This window comes from Micropterus salmoides, unplaced genomic scaffold (genome assembly GCF_014851395.1).
Source record: "Micropterus salmoides isolate LMB-PRFRI ecotype aquatic unplaced genomic scaffold, ASM1485139v1 Ms_hic_scaffold_11, whole genome shotgun sequence".
NCBI lineage: Eukaryota > Metazoa > Chordata > Actinopteri > Centrarchiformes > Centrarchidae > Micropterus > Micropterus salmoides.
Genome location: NW_024040152.1, coordinates 8,843,693 through 8,863,640, shown reverse-complemented (window position 1 = coordinate 8,863,640; position 19,948 = coordinate 8,843,693). Strand labels below are relative to the sequence as shown.

General features: G+C 38.5%; 1 protein-coding gene across 3 annotated transcripts; it reads left to right on the top strand.

Moving 5' to 3' along the window:
* Nucleotides 1–1,168: 1,168 nt before the first annotated feature.
* fli1rs (Fli-1 proto-oncogene, ETS transcription factor-related sequence) lies at nucleotides 1,169–19,867 on the top strand. Of its 3 annotated transcripts, none has more exons than XM_038710743.1 (10): nucleotides 1,170–1,342; nucleotides 8,080–8,285; nucleotides 9,349–9,515; nucleotides 13,026–13,229; nucleotides 14,667–14,744; nucleotides 16,671–16,739; nucleotides 16,898–16,960; nucleotides 17,919–17,966; nucleotides 18,210–18,296; nucleotides 18,776–19,867. In XM_038710743.1, the coding sequence occupies exons 1-10, from the start codon at nucleotides 1,325–1,327 to the stop codon at nucleotides 19,297–19,299; spliced, it is 1,464 nt and encodes a 487-aa protein (XP_038566671.1). In that variant the 5' UTR covers nucleotides 1,170–1,324; the 3' UTR covers nucleotides 19,300–19,867. The 3 variants fall into 3 exon arrangements, with proteins under 3 accessions (XP_038566673.1, XP_038566671.1, XP_038566672.1); XM_038710744.1 differs by lacking the exon at nucleotides 1,170–1,342 and adding an exon at nucleotides 1,492–1,893; XM_038710745.1 differs by lacking the exon at nucleotides 18,210–18,296 and having other exon boundaries at nucleotides 1,169–1,342.
* The last annotated feature ends 81 nt before the right edge of the window (nucleotides 19,868–19,948 follow it).

The following is a 19,948-nucleotide window of genomic DNA, read 5'->3' as shown; positions in this document are numbered from 1 at the left end:
TTTTGTGTGTCCCTGCTGAGCTGCAGATAAAACAAAAAAGGAAATTTTGTACTAAAAAGGCTGTAACTTTGAGAGCTCTCCGCTTGATTTGACTAACAGCGGACGTCTCATAAGAAGGGATGTTTTAGAGGCCAGCATCAACAGGAGGAATAATTACAGCAAGCAAAGCCTGTTTCAAGGTTCATATCGAGACCTGATTGTTGCTATAGGGTAGACTTGACAAATTGTGAACCTGTCCTTTAGAGCTGAGTGGGGAACATCCTGGTTGTCCATGAAGGAAAGGCTATTGGACAATAACCTATCATTTAGTAGTTTGAGGATGAGGTGCTCACACAATTTTGATTAAGGTGATAAAAGGATAACAGTTAAACAACAATTTTGCTTGGGGCCCAGACAGCATAAAAGCATGGCTGCAGTTTGTGAACCTCAGATCTCTTGTGTCAGAGGATCAGAGCCACAACAAGAAACACAGATTCAATCCTAGACCGACAAAACCATAGTCTAAAACAATACATAATCTATATAATAATACATGTGCTGAGAGAAAGCTGTTACATACAGGCCTCATTTTAACACATGCTACCCATCCCTTAAATTTCCATTTCCTTCAATAAAAAGTGTTTACACCTACACACTGTCTACACTGTAATAAACTCTGAGTATCTCACTTTATCTGAAGCAGTTCCAAATGTTTGCCCCAGCACAATGGTGAAGGACCATGTTTATGAATTTTGACCTTTTTTTTTATATATATACAAGGGTATGTTATAATATGCTGAAAGACCTCAAACAAAGATATAATATGCTGAAACAACATGGTGCCTGGCATGTTTCCAAAAGCACACATTTTGTAGAGCTTTTTACAGTGTTTTTAACCACAAAAGCTATTTTTGTTATGACACTTTACACTCTTTCATTTTCACTGTGGTTAACCTACAGCAAAAGGCTGAAGAATCTGATGTTTTAGATGAAACTCTACACCTGAATCTAAAGCACACAAACTACAGAGCTTTTTGTTTTTCCTTCTGAGCAGTAGCCAAAGTGTTGGTTTCATGAGAAGCAGCTTCTATGTTAAAGAGTGACTTCACTTCCCAATTTAGAGAGCGAGAGCGAGAGAGAGAGCGAGCTAGAGCGCGCAAGAGAGAGAGGGAGAGAAAAAAACTTGCCATCCGGTTATGGTCTGTGAGCAAAAAATTGTAACTGCAATGGTTTGCGACATATAGAGCCAATGCACCCCTGCATGTATTGAAGTGAGGTTAGAAGGCTACATTAACGTTAACATTTACAAAATCGACTAAATGACAAAGACCGCGAGGCTGCTGCAATGGACTGTACGATAAAGGTATGTATTTGAATTGTTTTTTAACGCTGCTGCTGGTGGTGAAAATGACAGGCGGCCACCCACATCAGCCCTGAGTCTGCTGAGTGAGAGAGTCAAGGCGGTGATGCGAGCTCCCCACTCTTTCCTTCTTGTACAAAATTTCCTCTTCCTTCCCGTTCGTGGTTGTATGTCGGCTCTATAATAACACAACTAACCACTACATCTTTACACTCAGATAAAAACACTAATTGGTGGCCGGCTATACGCGTAAAAGAGGATTTCTAAACGCACGCGTTTCATTTTTTTCCCCTTAATTGCTGCGTTTAATCGAGTTCAGTCCGCGCTATCCACGGAGCCGCAAAAGCAACACCAAAAGTAACGCACGGAGAGTGAAATTACTTAACATTTAACAGGTTTACAAACTGCTTTCTTTTTCTTTAACGACGTTAATGAGGGGATGCAGGACTTTATTGGTGCGCACCAGGCAGGTGTCCCTGAAGGCGCCATGGATCAACTTGGATACGTGAGCCCGTTTTTAAACAGCAGGAGGATCCATTTCCATCAGATGACTGGTATTTCACATTTCATACTGTTACAGCTGTACCTGTTGACCTTCTCCGGAAGACCATGCAGTAATTCTTTCAATTCTTAACTTCTAAAAAATGCAGAAATGAAGGCCTTCATGTCAGGAATTCAAATCGAAAAAGCACGTTTTCATGACATTCACATTGAAAACGGATGATTGCGCAATGAGAAAAAGAGAAAACTTTACCCGATGATGTGGCCTAGGCCACAAAGATGCAAAATCGCGATATTTTTTAACGAATGTGTGTCTAATATTCAGCACTGGCCTGTAGGCTTTTCTTATTTATGCTATAAAATATTCTTGGTAACTCACGAACCATCTCTCCAAATTAAACGCAATATCAATACTGACATTCCTAATTTGTTACAAACGATTTACTATAACAAATGTCTTTATCTTTTATAATTCAGCCAGTTTAAAACTAGAAAAGGGCCTTTGACCATATTAGATTGAGGAGCTCATTTCTCATTTCTCTGTTATTAAAAATGTAACCTATGGATAGCCTATATGTAGGCTACAGTAGGCCCACATTAATGCATTTTGGACGGTAAAGTCTGGCGAGTTACATTATTTTCGTTATGCCATAAAAAAAGAGTGATTTATTAAAGAGCCAGTGCAGGAAATGAGGATATGCTGAAACGAAACTTGCTTCAATATATAAAGTAGTCTGCTATGTTTTATTTTTGGTTAGGAAATATTTTAGTTTCTTTCTTTCTCTGTTTAAAATGCTGGCACACATAGTCCTAGGGGATTATTCGTTGATAAAAGGTAATTAGGACTATTATTATTCAGATATGATTATTCTCTTCTGCTGTGTCGCAGCAGATTGTGTGTTTGAGGTTATTTTAAGTATAATTTATGGCTGCAAACGGGAGCACTTGTCAGGTGTCGTTATCTGAACTCAGCAGGCTTCCTGTCTCAAACCTCAGACTTTCCGCACACATTTCCGCTCCGTGGACTAGAAAAAATGTAAAAAAGCAACAAAGCCTCGCCAGAAAGAAACTAAGTGGACAAACTGCATTGTTTTAACTTTACAGTGTCCGCTCACATAGGCATGGGAGGTGAAGGAGAACCGGGCCTGGCTCTGTGTTCGGGGCCTGCAGAGGCCTGCGCGCTGCCAGGCTCATAGCTGTGAAAACCGCACCGTTGTTTGTGTGGCAGAAAGCGCAGCTGCTCAGGCCTTTGCAAAATCAGCTTGCCTCAACTTTTACTTCTGCTTTCTGCCACTTGCCTCAGACATGGCGAGCACACACAGGGCTGTGCCTTTGCACAACTTGATCTCTGGCCTGTTATTTTAGGCTACATCTTGTTTTGTGTGATTGTAGTGCTTTTAATATCCTCAGGCCTTGACAGGAGCAAACACTCATTTAGCATATTTACTAAAATATTCGTAAAGTATCTGGATGGCAATTGTGGTGTAGGCCTAAACAGGAGCTCAGTAACACCTTAAACTGATTTGATTTTGAGAAACACACAGTGAAGAACATGATAAGAAATAAAAGACCCATAAATCAAGTTTCTTATTTTTAAAGACCTTTACTATAAATCATTGTGAATGGGGCTACTGTTAATAGTCAAATAATTTCAGTACCAATCTCAGAAGTTTAAAATCTGAGATTTCACTTCCACAAGTTTTAAGAGGATCAAAACAACCTGAATGAAATGAGGATTGTTTATCAGCCTACAGTGCACTTTGCTGCAGGAGGATGATGAAGGCCCCAAAACATGTCATCAGATCAGCTTATTTTCTCTAACACATTACAAAAAAAGAAATTCATTGGCATTTCAAAAATGGTCTTAAATGATATAACTGCTTAATGCAACAAAGTAGTTGTTAACCACATCCTTGGTTGAAGTTTTGGGCAGTGGTTGCCAAACTTTTTCGGCTTGTAACCCCATTCAACAAAGCAATATCTTCTTGCAACCCCACAGGCTGCATGCAGTATGTCTACTTGTTGTTACAAGTTCAAACAAAGAGCTCTGGAGGTCCAGAGAGGTCCAAAAAGATTGGATAAAGATGATTTCTGTGCAGCTTTGTGCTTTCTTATGTTTCTAATAATTGTGTGATGCCTCAGATTTATCCTGGGACCTATTGGAAACCACTGGTTTTGGGTTACCAGTAGAGCTGAAATGATTAGTAACTACTGTCATAATCAATTATCCATTTTCCAGCAAAAATGCCAAATGAATAGATGTTCCAGCTTCTCAAATGAGATAATTGGTTGCCTCATCTTACATCCTAAACCACATATCTTGGTGTTTTCTGACTGTTTTTAAGACTAACGCCACCTTGGCCTCGAGAAGATTTTTCACTGACACGGAAGTTACAGACCAAATGATTAATAGAGAAAATAATCAACACATGAACCGATTATGAAAATAATCAGTAGTGCTAGTTACTAGATGTGGCTCTTAAAGTGCCCAGACAGCACAAATAAAATATTTAATGATTGATTATTGATGAATTGATGAAAATTAGTAAAATCACTAAGGCTGCTGCTGACTACATTGAGTATAAAATCATATCCAACATGGAGAAAAATATATTAGCTAAATTAAGTCTCTGGCATTGAAGAGCCCTTGGTAACAGTATACCAAAACCCTCCATGTCTGATTCATAAGATGACTACTTTATTTTATCACATGCAGGCTGTGTTGCAATATCCCTTTTGATTTTCCACCAAAAAGTACTTAGAAACAGGTACATGATGGAGCTATTCAACTGCATCTTGGGTTAAAGAATCCAAGTCAAACACGCTTGTGGTGGTGGTGTTCTTTTTATTTGTTGCCATTTCCTGTGGTTAAACTGTTAATCTAAAATGTTATTCCATAAAGATATAAGAAGTATGAACGTTTATTTCGTAAACAGCCTGTGATCATGCTCTCTTCAAGCTCTTGGTTTGGGCAAGACTGCATGATGCAACCTGCAAAGCTGCTGACTTAAAGCCATGTCAAAAGTTTCCACGCAGGACTTGTTTGTGCTCTCGCAGCAAGGGAGGAGGTTGAAGTGTTTACTATAAAATTGAACACAAACGGTGTAAATTTTAGGACATCGAGGCACAAGGTAGCGTTAGCCTCAAGAAGGTCATGTTTTTAAAAGTTGTTTTGTATCACTGAGCAACAGGCTGAAACACATTGAACAGGAAGTCAGTTGTGGCATTAGCGGTCAGGCCACATTTTAGTATATTTGTATCACTGTGCAGAGGAGAGAGAGAAAGAGAGGGAGAGAGCGCAAGGGGAAGATAAAGAAAGAGCGGGAGTGTGTGTTTGTGGTTGTGAAAGCATCAGCTTGTCACTTAATGTACGGTGCTGAAAACTGAACGTGATGATTGGCAGTGTGTCACGATAACATCAACGGTTGGAGTGTTAAGCACCGAAAAACTTTAAAAAATCCTACTTAACCACAGAGTTCAACTATTTACTATTCTTTTTTATTCCTCTCATGAGAATCTGTTGTCAGCCGTTTGTTTTATCCTACTTTCAGCCAACTGTTTCACTTCTGCACAGAGAAAAGGGCCTCTGAAGGCACTTAGTGTGAGAGAGGAAGACCGGAGAGAAGGGACAACAGCAACAGAAGTAAAACAGAGCAATCAGCTGAAGAAGAAAACAGGGAGTGCGGTCAAAAGAAAGCTGAGCAGGAAAATATGAAGCCCTGCAAAGCACTTCTGTCACGTGCAAAAAAGCACATTTTTTACTTTATAAATATAATTTAGCTTTTAGTTAGCATGCAAAATTAGATATCGATCATCTAAAAATGAGAAACCTTTATTTACAGCCCTAAAATTTGCAACATAATGTTTTTATTAATTTACAGCTCTTAACATTTAAAGGGGACTCCCCCACATTTTACACATCAAAGTCTGTTTCCAGGTCTTGTGGAGTACAATTGCATATTTAAAATAAGTGTTTTTTGTGGCTCCAGAGTCTGATAAATTGTATCGGTTGGGGCTGAAGACTACAAGTTTCAAAACTATAAAAATATGTGGGTGTTGAGTGAAAAAGAAGTGAGGTCACCAGACCTCAGCCCGCTGTAGCCCGCTCCTCATATGTGCCTACATTAGCCGCTATTAGCATAACACACCCTCAGACCAAACTGTCAGCAATCGAGTTGCATTATGGGTAATGTAGGCACCAGGTTTTGATAAGACAAATGACTATATCTCTTATTCCGCTGCATCGCTTTTGATCCTTTTATTTAAACTGTCCGTCACAAATTTGACAACAGCCTATTATAGGAGTACAATCTTTTAATTCACAACATAACATTTTATGTTTTTTTCACCTGTGTCTATTGGTCTTGAACAATCAATATTGGGTAATATTGTTTGATGTGAATTCAAACAGTGTGTGCAATACTAAAACCTTTTGCCTGTGTGTGCATAAAAAAAGGGCGTATCCAGTGCTCAATGCAACAGCAGCAGCAGGTTGCTGAAATCCCGCACACTGCTTGTGTATCGGTTTGTCTGCAGCTTCGAGGAAATGCCAAACTGTGTGCCATGCATTAAAATGTGGTTCACAATGCTCAGGCAACAATTGAGCTAAAAAAAACACAGAGGCAAAAGCACAATTCAAAGGCGGCACTTCAATCAAGGCTGTACTCTTCTTCTCTTCTCTTCATCCCCTAACCACAGGCCTTTAGGGTTGTTTTCCAGCTTTAAAATGACCCACATTTTTACACTGTGCCCCCCTCCTCCACCATTTCCTCTCCCTTGGCCTGTGCCAAAAGGTTCCTCTGCACATGGCGGCCAGGTTTCCTGTAGGCCACTGAAAAAGCACGCCACTGACGTACAAGGTCCAAAGACAATGCTCAACTCCTCTAAACAAACACGCACTTACACCCACTCAAGCTGCCGTGGTCGCATCCCACATGCACACACTTAATTTGAGCAGACAGAACAACAGGTCCGGCGCTTGTGCTCCCAAATGCGTGGGATGAAAATGCCATCTTGGGGTGGTTTTGAGGCCTTGCTGTAGGTGATGAACCCAGGAAGGCGACGGACTAAATCTCGATTAGACTCCACCTTGAGCAACCCCCACCCACCAACCCCAATCCTAACGACAAAATAAGGTGGTTAAGGTTGCTGATGTTCTTCAAAGATTAGAACGCCTACTGACTGCCTATACACCATTTCTGTGCAGTTTACATGTCATTTTTCTAAGTGGATTGTCCTCCTGTCTCTGATTGTTTAGATTAAACACACACTTAGTTTAAATCAATCCAGGGCAATATCACTGAATTTCAAACAAATCAATATGCAATATTTTGTGGAAGCGAAAATTTGAAGGCTAGAAAGTAAAGTACGTGACCAGAGGATTGCCAGTTTGGATCTCGACAGAAGAGAAAGAAGAAAAACTTGAGGTGGAGAAAACTGAACGTGAAATGGTCCCAGCTCTCAAAATCTCCTGCTGAAGTACCTCATAGCAAGTCACTAAACCCTAAAGAGGACTGGCTCATTAGCACTGCTAAAAACAAGTCCGTACATCCAATAATAATTACATCTGAATAAAATGAAATGGAATACAAACACAACAACACATTCACAGTCACAAAACAAGAAACAGCAAATCTTTATGTAGCTCTGAACATGTATAATATATCCAATAAATGAAAAAGTAAAGTACATAGAAATCAACTTTGTCAATTTGTTTAACAGCTCATTTCTCAGTCAAAGTATTAAAGCCAGTCGTTATAATTCTTGTATCTTTTTAACAATTTCAAGACAATTATCTATTGTTGGTGAATTATTCTGTTGCCACTTATGGAGACTTTTTTGTGTTTTTTTGTTGTTGCAGTGAATATTTTTGACTGATTTGATAATGATATATTATCTCCTGTAATTTCTTTTGTGATAACTTCTGTAAACTATGGTAATTGATTTTGTTGATTCACAACCAAGTTCTATAAGAAAAAGGAACAAAATGTAGTCAATAGAAATTCTGGATGATACTTACTTTGAATGATACTGTTTTACAAAGAGTGACCTTTAAAAATGTTAGTTATGTCTACTGTTTAAACTTCAGATAAAAATCTGAAAATTTCTGCTGTGCTGTTGTTACACCTATATTTTACTAAAGCATCCTAGGTGGGGTCTTTATGTGGAAAAAGAGTTTCCACAGGTTGTGACCTGACACATTAATGGCAGACACTGACTGCTGTGGCTCTGTTGGACAGGAAGCGCTGTCAGTGGTGAGTGAGGATCAGCCCATATTCGAGCCGCCCTACACCGCAGCCCCGGCCATGCACATGAAGACCGAAATGACGTCACCCGGCGGGTATAGCCAGGCCTCCAAGCAGAGTCCCGAGCACACCGAGTCTGAGTGGGTGGGGTCAGCGGCACAGAACCCTGGGAAAAGAGGCGAACACGTCAATGGAACCAGGTGAGTCAGGACGGGCCAAGGCCACAGGGGAGTGCAGGTTCCCGGATTATCTGACTCTAGCTTTGTCACGATCCATGTCAACATTTCGGTTTTTCCCAGTCCCTAAAAATGTTTATTGTTCACCATTGTATTGTTGTTGCCAAACGCAGCCCAGTGTCCCTTATTGTTTTCCACCACTGATGGAAAAGTCTGAATTCCAAACGTGGTAATTTGTGTCTCAACTTTAATTGAAGTGTTATAAAGTATTGTAACTGGTGAAAAAGTCACCAAGTACTTTTACTCAACTGCTACACTTAAGTAACATTTCAAGGTATTTACTTGAGTATTTCCATTGTTTGCTACTTTAAACCACTACATTTCAGAGGGAAATTTGGTACTTTTTACGCCACCATATTTACGTGACAGCTGTAGTTACTAGTAAGGTTTCAGAGTAAAATTTTACATTTAAAAAATTATATGAGTGACTTATAAAATACAACACACAATGTTAAAGATTAAACCAGTGGTTGGTGTATCATAACTTTGATTTCAATGCTTTCCTGTCTCATTAATCATCTCTTGACCCATAGGAGTGGTCCAACACCTAGGTTGGGAACCACTGGACTAAACTGCCAAACAATGTATATAAAGTAGTTACAACTAGCTCCATATTAACCAGCTTTAACAGTAACATGCTTTATGAGCATTAATGCATCAGTATCAACAATTTAATATTGTAATTTAATATATAATGTTATGTCAGTCACAGGGGACATATTTCTGCAGAATCAGTATTTTTACTTTTTTTAGTTAGTTTACATTTTGCTGATAATTCTTCTGTACTTTTACTTAAGTAGGGTTTTGAATGCAGGACTTTTTCTCCTTACTTTGTAATTGTAAATTGTTGTATTGGTCATTTCTTCTACCACTATTAGAAGGTTTTTCATTGTTTATCTGTTGATTAAATGAAAGTGTAATAACACTTACAAGGTTACAAGATATTTTAATTATCAAATAACCCCTCTACTTTTCCAGCCATGTGAAGACAACCATGACCAAATGCTTTCTCCTCTGTCTGTTGTAGCCGTGAGTCCCCTGTGGATTGCAGTGTCACCAAACGCTCTAGACACATGAGCAACGACAGCGCCCCAATGCCATACCAGGCCTCATATCCGGAGCCTCGCGTCAGCCCCCAGACGGCAACCCCACCCAGCAACGCCACAGAGGAGAAGAGGGTCATCGTGCCGGCAGGTGAGCTAAGTCACTCTATCACCCCCCATCCTCACACAAGACCCTCACTATCACAAGTCAGTTTCCCAAGAGCCGGGACACTGGTGTAATATCGATAACTGAACCCTTCTTTCCCAAACTACCACAACCACCACCACCAGTCACTACTCTCCAGTGCCACAGATAAGCAACAACAAGTTTCTGGTTGTCTGGTTGTTCAGGGTTTAAAATGAATTCTATTTAAAATGTGTGAAGTAAGTGTAAATTTAGCACTCATGACTGTGACGTTAACAAGAAAAAGAGCAAGCAGGAATAGATGTGTTATGACTTGGTGAGATCATTACAATTTTTTACCATTATTTAATCATCCTGCTTCCTGTTTTTTATATATATATGTTTCTAATTGTCAAAAAATCCCAGTATACAGTAAGCTTACGTTATTCCTGTTCCATAGAGCTCCATTGTTGTCCAAAAGCACAGCAATAGAGCCACACCGTTTTACCTGTAAACATGGACACTGTAGTCTATTGTGACTCAATCCCACATACACCTCTGCTGTAAATACTCACTAATCTGTATGTTTCCACAGCTGAAAACAGTCCCCAACAAATGCACTATTTTCAGTTGTTTTAGGAAGTTATTAAGCCTTTAAGAAAAAAAAAAATGGAACTATGTATTTGTACCCAAGCACAGGACAGGGAAGTCATTTAGTAATGAGCGGTTTGGTCTTTTCATGGGATTTTTTGATTATATGAAAAGTATAGAATAACACAGTCTCATCCTTTAAAACATAGAAGACACAGAATATCCTTCAATATGAATGTGACAACAACACAAAAACAGGAAGTAGATGTGTAATTGCTTCATAGACATTAAAAAGGTAACATTTGTCCAAAATGACACCATGACATTCGAGTTCAAGTGTTGTTAAAGTTACACACCCTTATACCCTAATATCAGCAATGCTGGCACTTGTGTGTTTCACTCAGCAATATGTAGAGCGAGAGTTGTCCCATATTTGATACTTACCTACATATTACTTTGTTGAATGTTTATCATAGAAGACTCCAAGCTTTTTAACTTTTGCTACAGCTCTTTTTCTTTGCTCTAAAATCACTAATTAAAGACAGTGATGTGTCACTACAATCAGAGTAGTCGTAGTCAAGGTTTAGACAAGCTACAGTAATTAGGTCCATTTCATCTTCGCTATGAATCCGTGGTCCAGACATCTAAAAACATTTTTTTGCACAGTTCCCAGACATTTATCATCCTGTGAGAATCATAAGCGTGTTTGTGTGCACGTTTCGGTGAGTCAGTCTATGGAGGGTTCCCACAAGAGATGATGGGATCCCTCCAAACGGGCAGTGATTTCAAAATTCAGCTCTGAGGCGTCCAGCGAGATTTTTCAATGAGTCACAAGCGCAAAGTTATTCTGCTTCATAATACACGGACGTTGCATCACAGTGGCATGTGTTAAATAAGGACAATCAGGACCTGAGGGTGTGGCAACTAAAACTCCTGCCTACTGTTACAGGCAATTCACGGTCATAGTTTAATACTGGAAATGAGCTTACCTTCCTAAATCAGACAAAGTACTGTACCAAGACAATGAGATCAAATACAACCTTCAGTTATCATTAAAAGCATACAAATGACTATTTCTTAGGATAAGAAACTATACAAAATAAAATTTTAAAAAATACAATGTCTTTATTAATTACTTATAAAACTTGAGTGTATAAGAATGTTTTTAAAGAAGAGCAAAGTTTTAATATTGTTCCTGGAAAAAGTTATATAGTGCCTCGGATCTAGTAAGTAATCTACAAAGCATGCAAATGTAGAAATGTAAAAGTATTCAATTTAAACCCTGTCTCCCAGAAATTCTGATTATTTAAACACTATTAATAGAATCTTTACCTAACCTGAACCAATTCCTGAGAGTTGCCTTAACATAACCATAAAAACATGCTTTGGTTGAAATGTACATATATTGTATTGCAAGCAGAAATTTCAAAGAAAACAAATGATGTTGTTAAAATGTAATCTTTTTCTAACATATTTGCTGTTACCAATTAGTAAAATGTAAACGTAATTTATATTAGACAAGGTAAATGTGTAAAGGATTTCTAATGTAATATGATTTGCGATACAAATTGTATATCAACAGAATATAATGCAACTGCAAATTGTTTATTTACATTATTTATTTGTTGTTTATTTTGATTTTTGGTGCCTTACATGAAACAAAAACCTTCCATGACAACCCCAGATGGGGCTCACTTTAGCTTAGCATTTTCGGTAATTATTTGCTTACTTCCTGAATCCTGCTACCTTTAGGGAAATCGCGAGAGCAGGTGGCTGCCTGTGGAGAAGCGGGGTAAACGTACAATAAGCTGCAATAAAATAAGAAAAACACTAGATTTGTTGATATGTAACTTTAAAGTGTCCTAGGCATCATTTTATAATTGAAGACCTATCATAATTTTAAAAAAGCCTTTTAAGACTTTTAAGATTTGCTGATACCCTGACAATAGGCCCACAGTTCAGCAACCAGAGGACTTTAAAACTTTTGAAAGACACACATAAGGAGCACACGTGTCAAAAAAAGTAAGAACTGGTAAACTTGTATTCACTTCAACTAAAACTAGCAGGGTTATACACCACCCACCACCCGTTTCAAAATTAGTATCACAATTGGTATTCATATCAAAGTAGTTTCCGGTGTTACTCAGCCCTTTTACGTCCTACAAAAAAATCATGTTTGCCCCAGGGTTGTTCAGACTATTTTTGTGTGACACTCCTCCCTCCATCCCCTCAACTTTTTTCTTGTAAGAAACCAGAAAAATAGCACCTCTCACCATGTGAAAGACTAGATAAAATGTCCTAAAACTTGAAAGCTAAAACATCATTTACCTTTTTTCATCAAACGGTTTTAAACAGTCAAAGCACTCCCATCTCATATTTGGTAGTATTACAGTCAGCCACAACTGGTACATGAAGATAAAGTTTAACTGCTAGTCACAAGATGTCTCATACTCCCATACTCTCCAAAGTCAGTTCGCGGTATGTGTGCGCGCACTGGAGCTTTCAAGTTGCATATTGGGCAACGACTTAACTATTTTTGTGCATGTCTTAAACTGAGATTTAAGGTAAGCACAGAGATGCCTTCCTCTGCACACACACCAATCTGCACAATGAAGCTCTAATAAAGTGAAGCAACAACAAGAAAAATACATTTGAGTGTAGGGGGACATATTTGCACTGGAAATCCGTTATGTAAATAAATCCGTTTGAGCAGAGTAATTTATGATCATTTCTGTATGACTCCTTGCCCTGCAACTTCTATAACTTCCTGTTTGTGACTTTCTGAAAGCCACAACAGCATCTACTTCAAATAAAAGTCCAGATAGTGTGTAGCAAACTCTAGCCAGCTAAAAGATTTTCATAAAATCCAACAAAAAACACAAAAACACTGTGTTATAATTCAAGACAGATTATTCTTCTCTCCTCCCTACACCCTCTTGATGCCAGATCCTGAGGTTTGGACACAGGACCACGTGCGGCAGTGGTTGGACTGGGCCATTAAGGAGTACGTCCTAGAGGAGGTGGATGTCATGCTCTTCCAAGCACTGGATGGCAAGGCCCTGTGCAAGATGACCAAGGACGACATGATGCGTCTCACGTCGGCCTACAACGCAGACATCCTGCTCTCACACCTCAGTTACCTCCGGCAGAGTAAGGCTCGCCTCGTGTTGAGATCATTCTCTCTCCAGCTGATAATATTGTTTGGTTTCGACAACGTAAAAAGTTTTCATTGTTTTGCAGCTACCAAATATTTAACCTGTATGTTAGCAGGATCAGAAATAAAATCAAAACATAAACCTCTCTGGAATTTTCACTGGGAAGCATGTAGCCCTGAAACGATTCAACAATAAACCAACTAGTTCTTTTTTTTTTGATAAATGACTAAAACAGTTATTTGATTAAACAAAAAACCCAATCATTTGCTGGTTTCCAGCTTCTCAAATGTGGGATTTGCTGCTTTTTCCCTTTTTATCATGGCAAAAATGTTTTGAACTGGTATTTTCTTTATTGTCACTTTGGCCTCTTGGAAATTGTGATGGGGCATTTTCACTATTGTCTGAAAGTAAACAAACTTGATGATTAATCTATTACTCAGACAAATATTCTAATATAGAAAAATCAGTAATTGCAGCACTAAAAATATTTCTGCATGTGAATTTGTTGTTCCCTATACTTTATATTAAAATAAAGTATCTAATCATAAATTGATTTATGATATCTACATCCCACCCAGGTACTGAGGTCAGGTCAGAACAAAATAATACAAACACCTTGCAATACAGGGGCACTTAGGAGTTCCTCATAATGTAATTTGTTGAGGCTGGAAGAACGTCGCTTGAGGCTGAAGTTTGTAGTGTTGTTTACCGAATTTGCATTCTTCATTAACTTTGCAGTGTATGTGACTGTAGCTGCAGCTGTTTAGTTTCTGCAAACACATGACAACATATGGGGAAAATGTTTTTATATATTTTATCGATTTTTTTTTCAAACTTTACTACCAGTTCGCCGTGGATAGCTAACATTTTATTTTCTGTCCTTTAAAAAAAAGTGCACTGAAACCACCACCTAGCCTATTTGCACTACTGACATTACTGTAGACAAACAGCACAGTACTGTTTTAGGCTGTAGCCTAATTACAGTTTCAACTACAGTAAGCCGTTTTTTATTTACTTTACTGCATTATTTTATAATGTATTTGAATTATACACAGTACAAGCCGTAATGTATTTTGATGCTGTCTGTAATATTACTTTATATTTACATAATAAACACAAATATCAATTAGATGGTAATCTGCATGAAAAAATGAAATTTTATCGTAATAATCATCCACATATAGTGATCAATTTAAGCCAGACAGACGTGATTATTGTTAGAGATTTCCACTTTAGAAAGGATGGACAAAATTACACCAAGATTACAATAGTATGCGATCCAGTACTACAGCATCACCACAAACTGAGTTCTCAAAGGTCCTCACAATATCTTTGATGTCTAGGTTTTACTATTCACAGCTCTCAGAATCTACCCTGGTATGATTGATCTAAGGAGAAAGTAATATTGACTTCTTTTCGGTCTCTGCTTCAGGTAGCCCTACGTTCACATACTCCACAACTCCTACCAGCAACACACCACCACAACAACCCAGACTACAGGTGAAAGCAGGTAAGATCATCCACTCTCCTCCATCACCTCCTTTTCTCAATCAGCTTCTTGTGATAGGGTCCAACATGAGCACACAATTTTTGCTAAAGTTGGAACAGTTTTGGTTGTTTTACATGACAGATTTGTTTATTTGTTTTACTTTTTTGGTACTACTTTTCACACAAGTTGTGAGTGGACTACGTGCTGTCACATAATTATGCACCAATCAGGATTTAGCATTTAACATTTAAATTAAAACATGACAACAGTTGGCTTCCTTTGTGGAATTATTTGCCTCAAACTATTTGGTTGTTACTTATTTAATAATTAACATTTAATGCTATGGAGAAATACGGATTGTTTGGCTACTGTTTGGGCAGCGAAAACAAGTTGAGAACATTGACATATTGTCACATTTTTAAGTTGATATGGCTAATTTATTAGCAAACTTTTGCTTATTTGTACATCCAGCAGTTATAGAGCAATAACAGCATTCCTTTGGAGTTGTGTTTCTGGCAACCTGGTGAATGGAAGTCTTATATTTACTCATTTAGCTCTATTTTTGGTCTTTACCAATTCCTGAAGGAAATAGAGTTCATTGCCACTTCTAGATGGGGCTTCTATGCTTTAAAAATGTATACCCAGTTTAGACAGGAAGAAGGGGAGCTATAAGCTTGTCAATGTTTTTTTTTGTTGGAATTTATACATAACTACATTGATTTGACAGCTGGAGTTACAAGTTACTTTTCAGATTAAGATTTTACATAACATATGTTAAGTGTATAAAAACACAAAGCATTGTAAACTTAACCAGTGGTTCCCAACCTTTCTGGCTTACAAAAGAAAAAGTAACTGTGTTAATGGGGCCCCTTGTCACATTTCACATGTTTGTTAACAGTTCCACCAGAGAGATTTCCCCTCTAAACCTTGCACATGGTTTCATTTAAATAACTTAAGATTTGAAAAAAAGTCTAATAAATTAAGATAATATTGGATATCAGAACTTTTTTTGCCTCTGTCCTATCTCATTAATCATCACATGATACCTGTAGGATGGGGCCTGAACCCTAGATAGCAACCACCTTGACCAGCTATAACAGTAAAATGATACTTGCATGTTGATGCAACAGTATTAACGATCTAATCATGTTAAATTAATCACACAGGGTTAATTTTTCTTTTGATATTTAAAGGACTTTTTGCTGATAATACTACTGTACTTTTACTTTTAAATTTATGTGAATATTTCTCCTACCTGCCACATGATACACAACCCCTAAAAAATGGTGAAGGCCACTTTTCATTTAATTATGACTTCAATAATTTACTCTACATGTTTTAAATAGATGAAACAACAATTTATTGAAAGAAACACTTTTATTTTAGTCATGTTTGATTGCCTCAATTTCCCATTATTAATATCTAAATCAACCTTGTACTAAAATTGTCAAGATCTGTTTGAGTGTTTCTGGGTGTGCCTCAAAGCTCAGAATTCAAGGTCACATTCTCATACCTTTCAGAAAAGAGTAAACTCCTTGAATGATTTAGGGATTCAAAAAGAATGTGTTGAGTTTCAGAAACATATTACATAGTTTCAAGAGTCTAAAAAGGTTCCATAGCACAACACTAACCTCAGTTGACAAACTTTGACAAGTCCAAAAGTCTCAACAGCCAGTTTCAGACAGGAAACAGCTGCACCGACACAGGAAATGGGGGGTATGGGTCCTGCTCCTGGGACACAATTCACAATCTTGTGGCAACAGGGGTGGCCTGAACAAAAGAATGCTTGCCCAAGAAACTCTGGGTCATCTTCAGACCTGCAAACTCTTATCGTGTCGGTCTCCATTTAGTGACTTCCTTCCCACTATAGCTGTACTGTCCACTTCAAAGCCTTTTTATGCCACGTGCCTGTCAATGTCTAGTCTCATCCTTGTTTTTTTTGTGCAGAGAGCAGCTTTGATGAGATCAGCCGCAGGAACAGCTGGCCGGCAAACACCATGAACACAGTGCCCAAAGGTATGACAGCAGACACAAGGAAGATATGAAACCAAACCATGAGTAACTTTTCATGCATGAACAACTACTGGTTTGCATACAAATTGGCTCTTTGTAAATTAAAAACCAGGTCATACCTGAGGTTCAATCAAAGATTTTTGTTTTTTTAATATTTGTAGGTCCCTCCATGGAGCACCAACACAGCACAAGAGTTACCGAGCCTTCTCCAAGAATTGGACCAGGTAGGAAGGCCACTCGTACCAAATATTTTCCTAATCAATCAATCACTACAAACTCACATCGTATTAGAAAGGATTGTTCAAAACTCAGGAGCTTTATTTGAAATTCCAGTCAAGATCCCCATGTTTCCAAAGATCGGTTAAGATATTAGGAGATATGTAAACAATAAGAGATACAACCACAATAACCGCTCTGTGAGTCAGTACAATGCTAACGTACTTATGTCACTTACGTCAAGCAGTTATAATGTTCACAATCTTATGTTAGCATCTTAGCATGACAACCTTTTCTGATTAGCTCTAAACACAAAGTTGAGGCTGAGGGGAATGTCACAAATCTTGGAGGTATTTAGTCAAACACTGAAGTATTATGACATGATGGTGTTAGATGAAAAGTTAAGGGATCACCAAAGTTGTTACAACTCATCCTGAGCATGAATGACTGTACAAAATGTCATATTTTGTATTGACCTAACCCATCAGTAGAGTGTGGCAAATTTGTCCCTCTGACTTCATCTTCTGCCAATGCAGAAGCTGTGGTAGCAATTGCTAGGTCCAGCCAGTATATTTCATAGTTTTCATGACAATCAAAGACATTATAGAGGTTGATATTTTTAAGTCCATTCACATAGGCTTTCTTGATTCCATCTAGATAGCAGATTGGGTGACTGTTTATCTAACCGTTGGTTATGGCAATCAATGCACAACACCAGAGCTACTGAACAAACGAGAGATGTGGGATGTGATTTAAATACTTCACTCCATCAAAATTAATGGAACAACAGATACAGACTCATGATGAATGTGATGTCAAAAACATGGAAATACGTTTTATCTAATCTTGAAGGCACAAAAGATGGAATTTAGGAGGGGATTTACAAACATCTATGCTCTACAGATTAATATAAGTAACATCTACAAAAAGATATTAAAATCATCATATGCTTTTTCTTTGTTACAGACCCGTATCAGACATTAGGGCCCATTAGCAGTCGGCTAGCCAACCCAGGTAAGAAATGTAACTACTACAAGATAAACCAACAAGGATGATACAAATGAGGCCTTTACACTGTCTGCTTTGGGAACATAAGGGAAAGCAAGCATCATCTTGCACACATGCACTTAATTTCCAAAATGGAGTAACCGTCAAGCAACACCTGTTGTGTCAGCAGAATTGCATCACGCTTACACTGAGACAAAATCTGGCTTCCCTCTCACCAAAATGACTATTTGCCCTGCTGTTTCCTCACAGAAGGCCAAGCCCTCAGCTCATCCAAGAACCGAACAGGCAAACAAAGTCCATACAAGCTCCCTGACCCCAGCGCTCACAGGCCTGTGGGTAGGTTTTGCCCCGATGTCTGTCACTTCCTCCAAGCCACACAGTGAAAAGGTCACATTTGGTGGGAAAAAAATTAAGCTGACTGAGAAGTTGTGTGTGTCATACTACTACTATGAAAGAAACCCACACAAAACTCTTAGTAGTTTGTACTTTGTAAGAGTATTTTGTTAATATAAAAACTAAGGAGCTGTCCAAGGTCCTGGATCCATTGGGAGGAGTTTAATGTTTTGGATCTTTTCCTTTTTATGCAAAATTCTAATGCTAATTTTAAAAGTCTACCTGGTGCTCATTTCTTGATATTGATACACAAATGATTACATCCAAATTGTTCTAATATTACCAGTAAAAGTATAAAGATGCTATGACACAAACATTTCACACATTTACTACTTGTAATTCTGTATATTTTCTGTCTTGTTTTGTGTCACCAACCAATGAAGTCAGCACCCGATTCCTTAACTCTTCATTTCTCCTCCAAGGTTCGGGGCAGATCCAGCTGTGGCAGTTCCTGCTGGAGCTGCTGTCTGACAGCAGCAATGCCAACATCATCACCTGGGAGGGCACCAACGGCGAGTTCAAGATGACTGACCCAGACGAGGTGGCAAAGCGCTGGGGAGAGCGCAAGAGTAAGCCCAACATGAACTATGACAAGCTGAGCCGCGCCCTGCGCTACTACTACGACAAGAACATCATGACTAAGGTGCACGGCAAGCGCTACGCCTACAAATTTGACTTCCAAGGTATCTCGCAGGCACACCAGAATCACTCAGCAGAAGGGGGACTTGTTAAGTACCAGACTGAGATGTCTTACGTCCAGTCCTACCACAGCCACCAGCCCAAAATGAACTTCATGAGTGGCCATCCTGCATCTATGCCTGTCTCCCCTGGCAACTTTTTCAGCCCTCCGTCGACGTACTGGAACTCACCCAACAGCCCCATCTATCCTGGGTCAGCCATGACCAGACATCCCACCTCCCACTCCCACCTTAGCTCATACTACTGAGGACGCCGCCGTTCAAACCTGAATGGGATAACACAGGAAGGGAACCTAAACGTGCTATAAAAAAAACAAAACATGCACATTCCATCGAGGATGCACCTGAGCTGAACCCTGTCTGAAATGAAGGTGATATGACGCTACGGTCTGTTTTTATAAGGGCATTATGGTGTCTTTGTCGCATTCCTTCTTAAAACGGACACAATGTGGAGGGTAAATTAACTCTGATGAATGCAGAAGATTGGTATTGTACTCTTCCAAAGGTTTTAAATAAATGTACTTAAGACAATGTATTCATTGATATGTGATTACGATGTTATGAAACCAAGTTTATTTTGTAAAGTACTACTAAAGTAGTTTGATAGTACTTGTTGTAAAGACCAAAGTCATAACCTTTACTGTCTGAGTAGCATAACCGTTTTAAAACTGTTCTTTTTACTTCATAGGTCAAAACTGCAGTTATTACATTCAATGACCTGACATTTGTAAAAGTGGAATTGTACAGAATGATTGTCATGTAGCAATATACCATTTACTCACAATGTAAAGCTAATAAATGATGCTTGTACCTGAAGATGAACTCATGAGTTTTATCATTTACAGATTCTGTATAGAAACTTGGCTTTTTGAGATTTAATCCATGTAGCGCATTATA

What these genes read in the sequence shown, in the direction of transcription:
- fli1rs (XM_038710743.1), top strand. An exon ending in GAACACGTCAATGGAACCAG is followed by an intron (nt 8,286 to 9,348) that starts GTGAGTCAGGAC and finishes TGTCTGTTGTAG; the next exon opens with CCGTGAGTCCCCTGTGGATT. An exon ending in CAGACTACAGGTGAAAGCAG is followed by an intron (nt 14,745 to 16,670) that starts GTAAGATCATCC and finishes TTTTTTGTGCAG; the next exon opens with AGAGCAGCTTTGATGAGATC.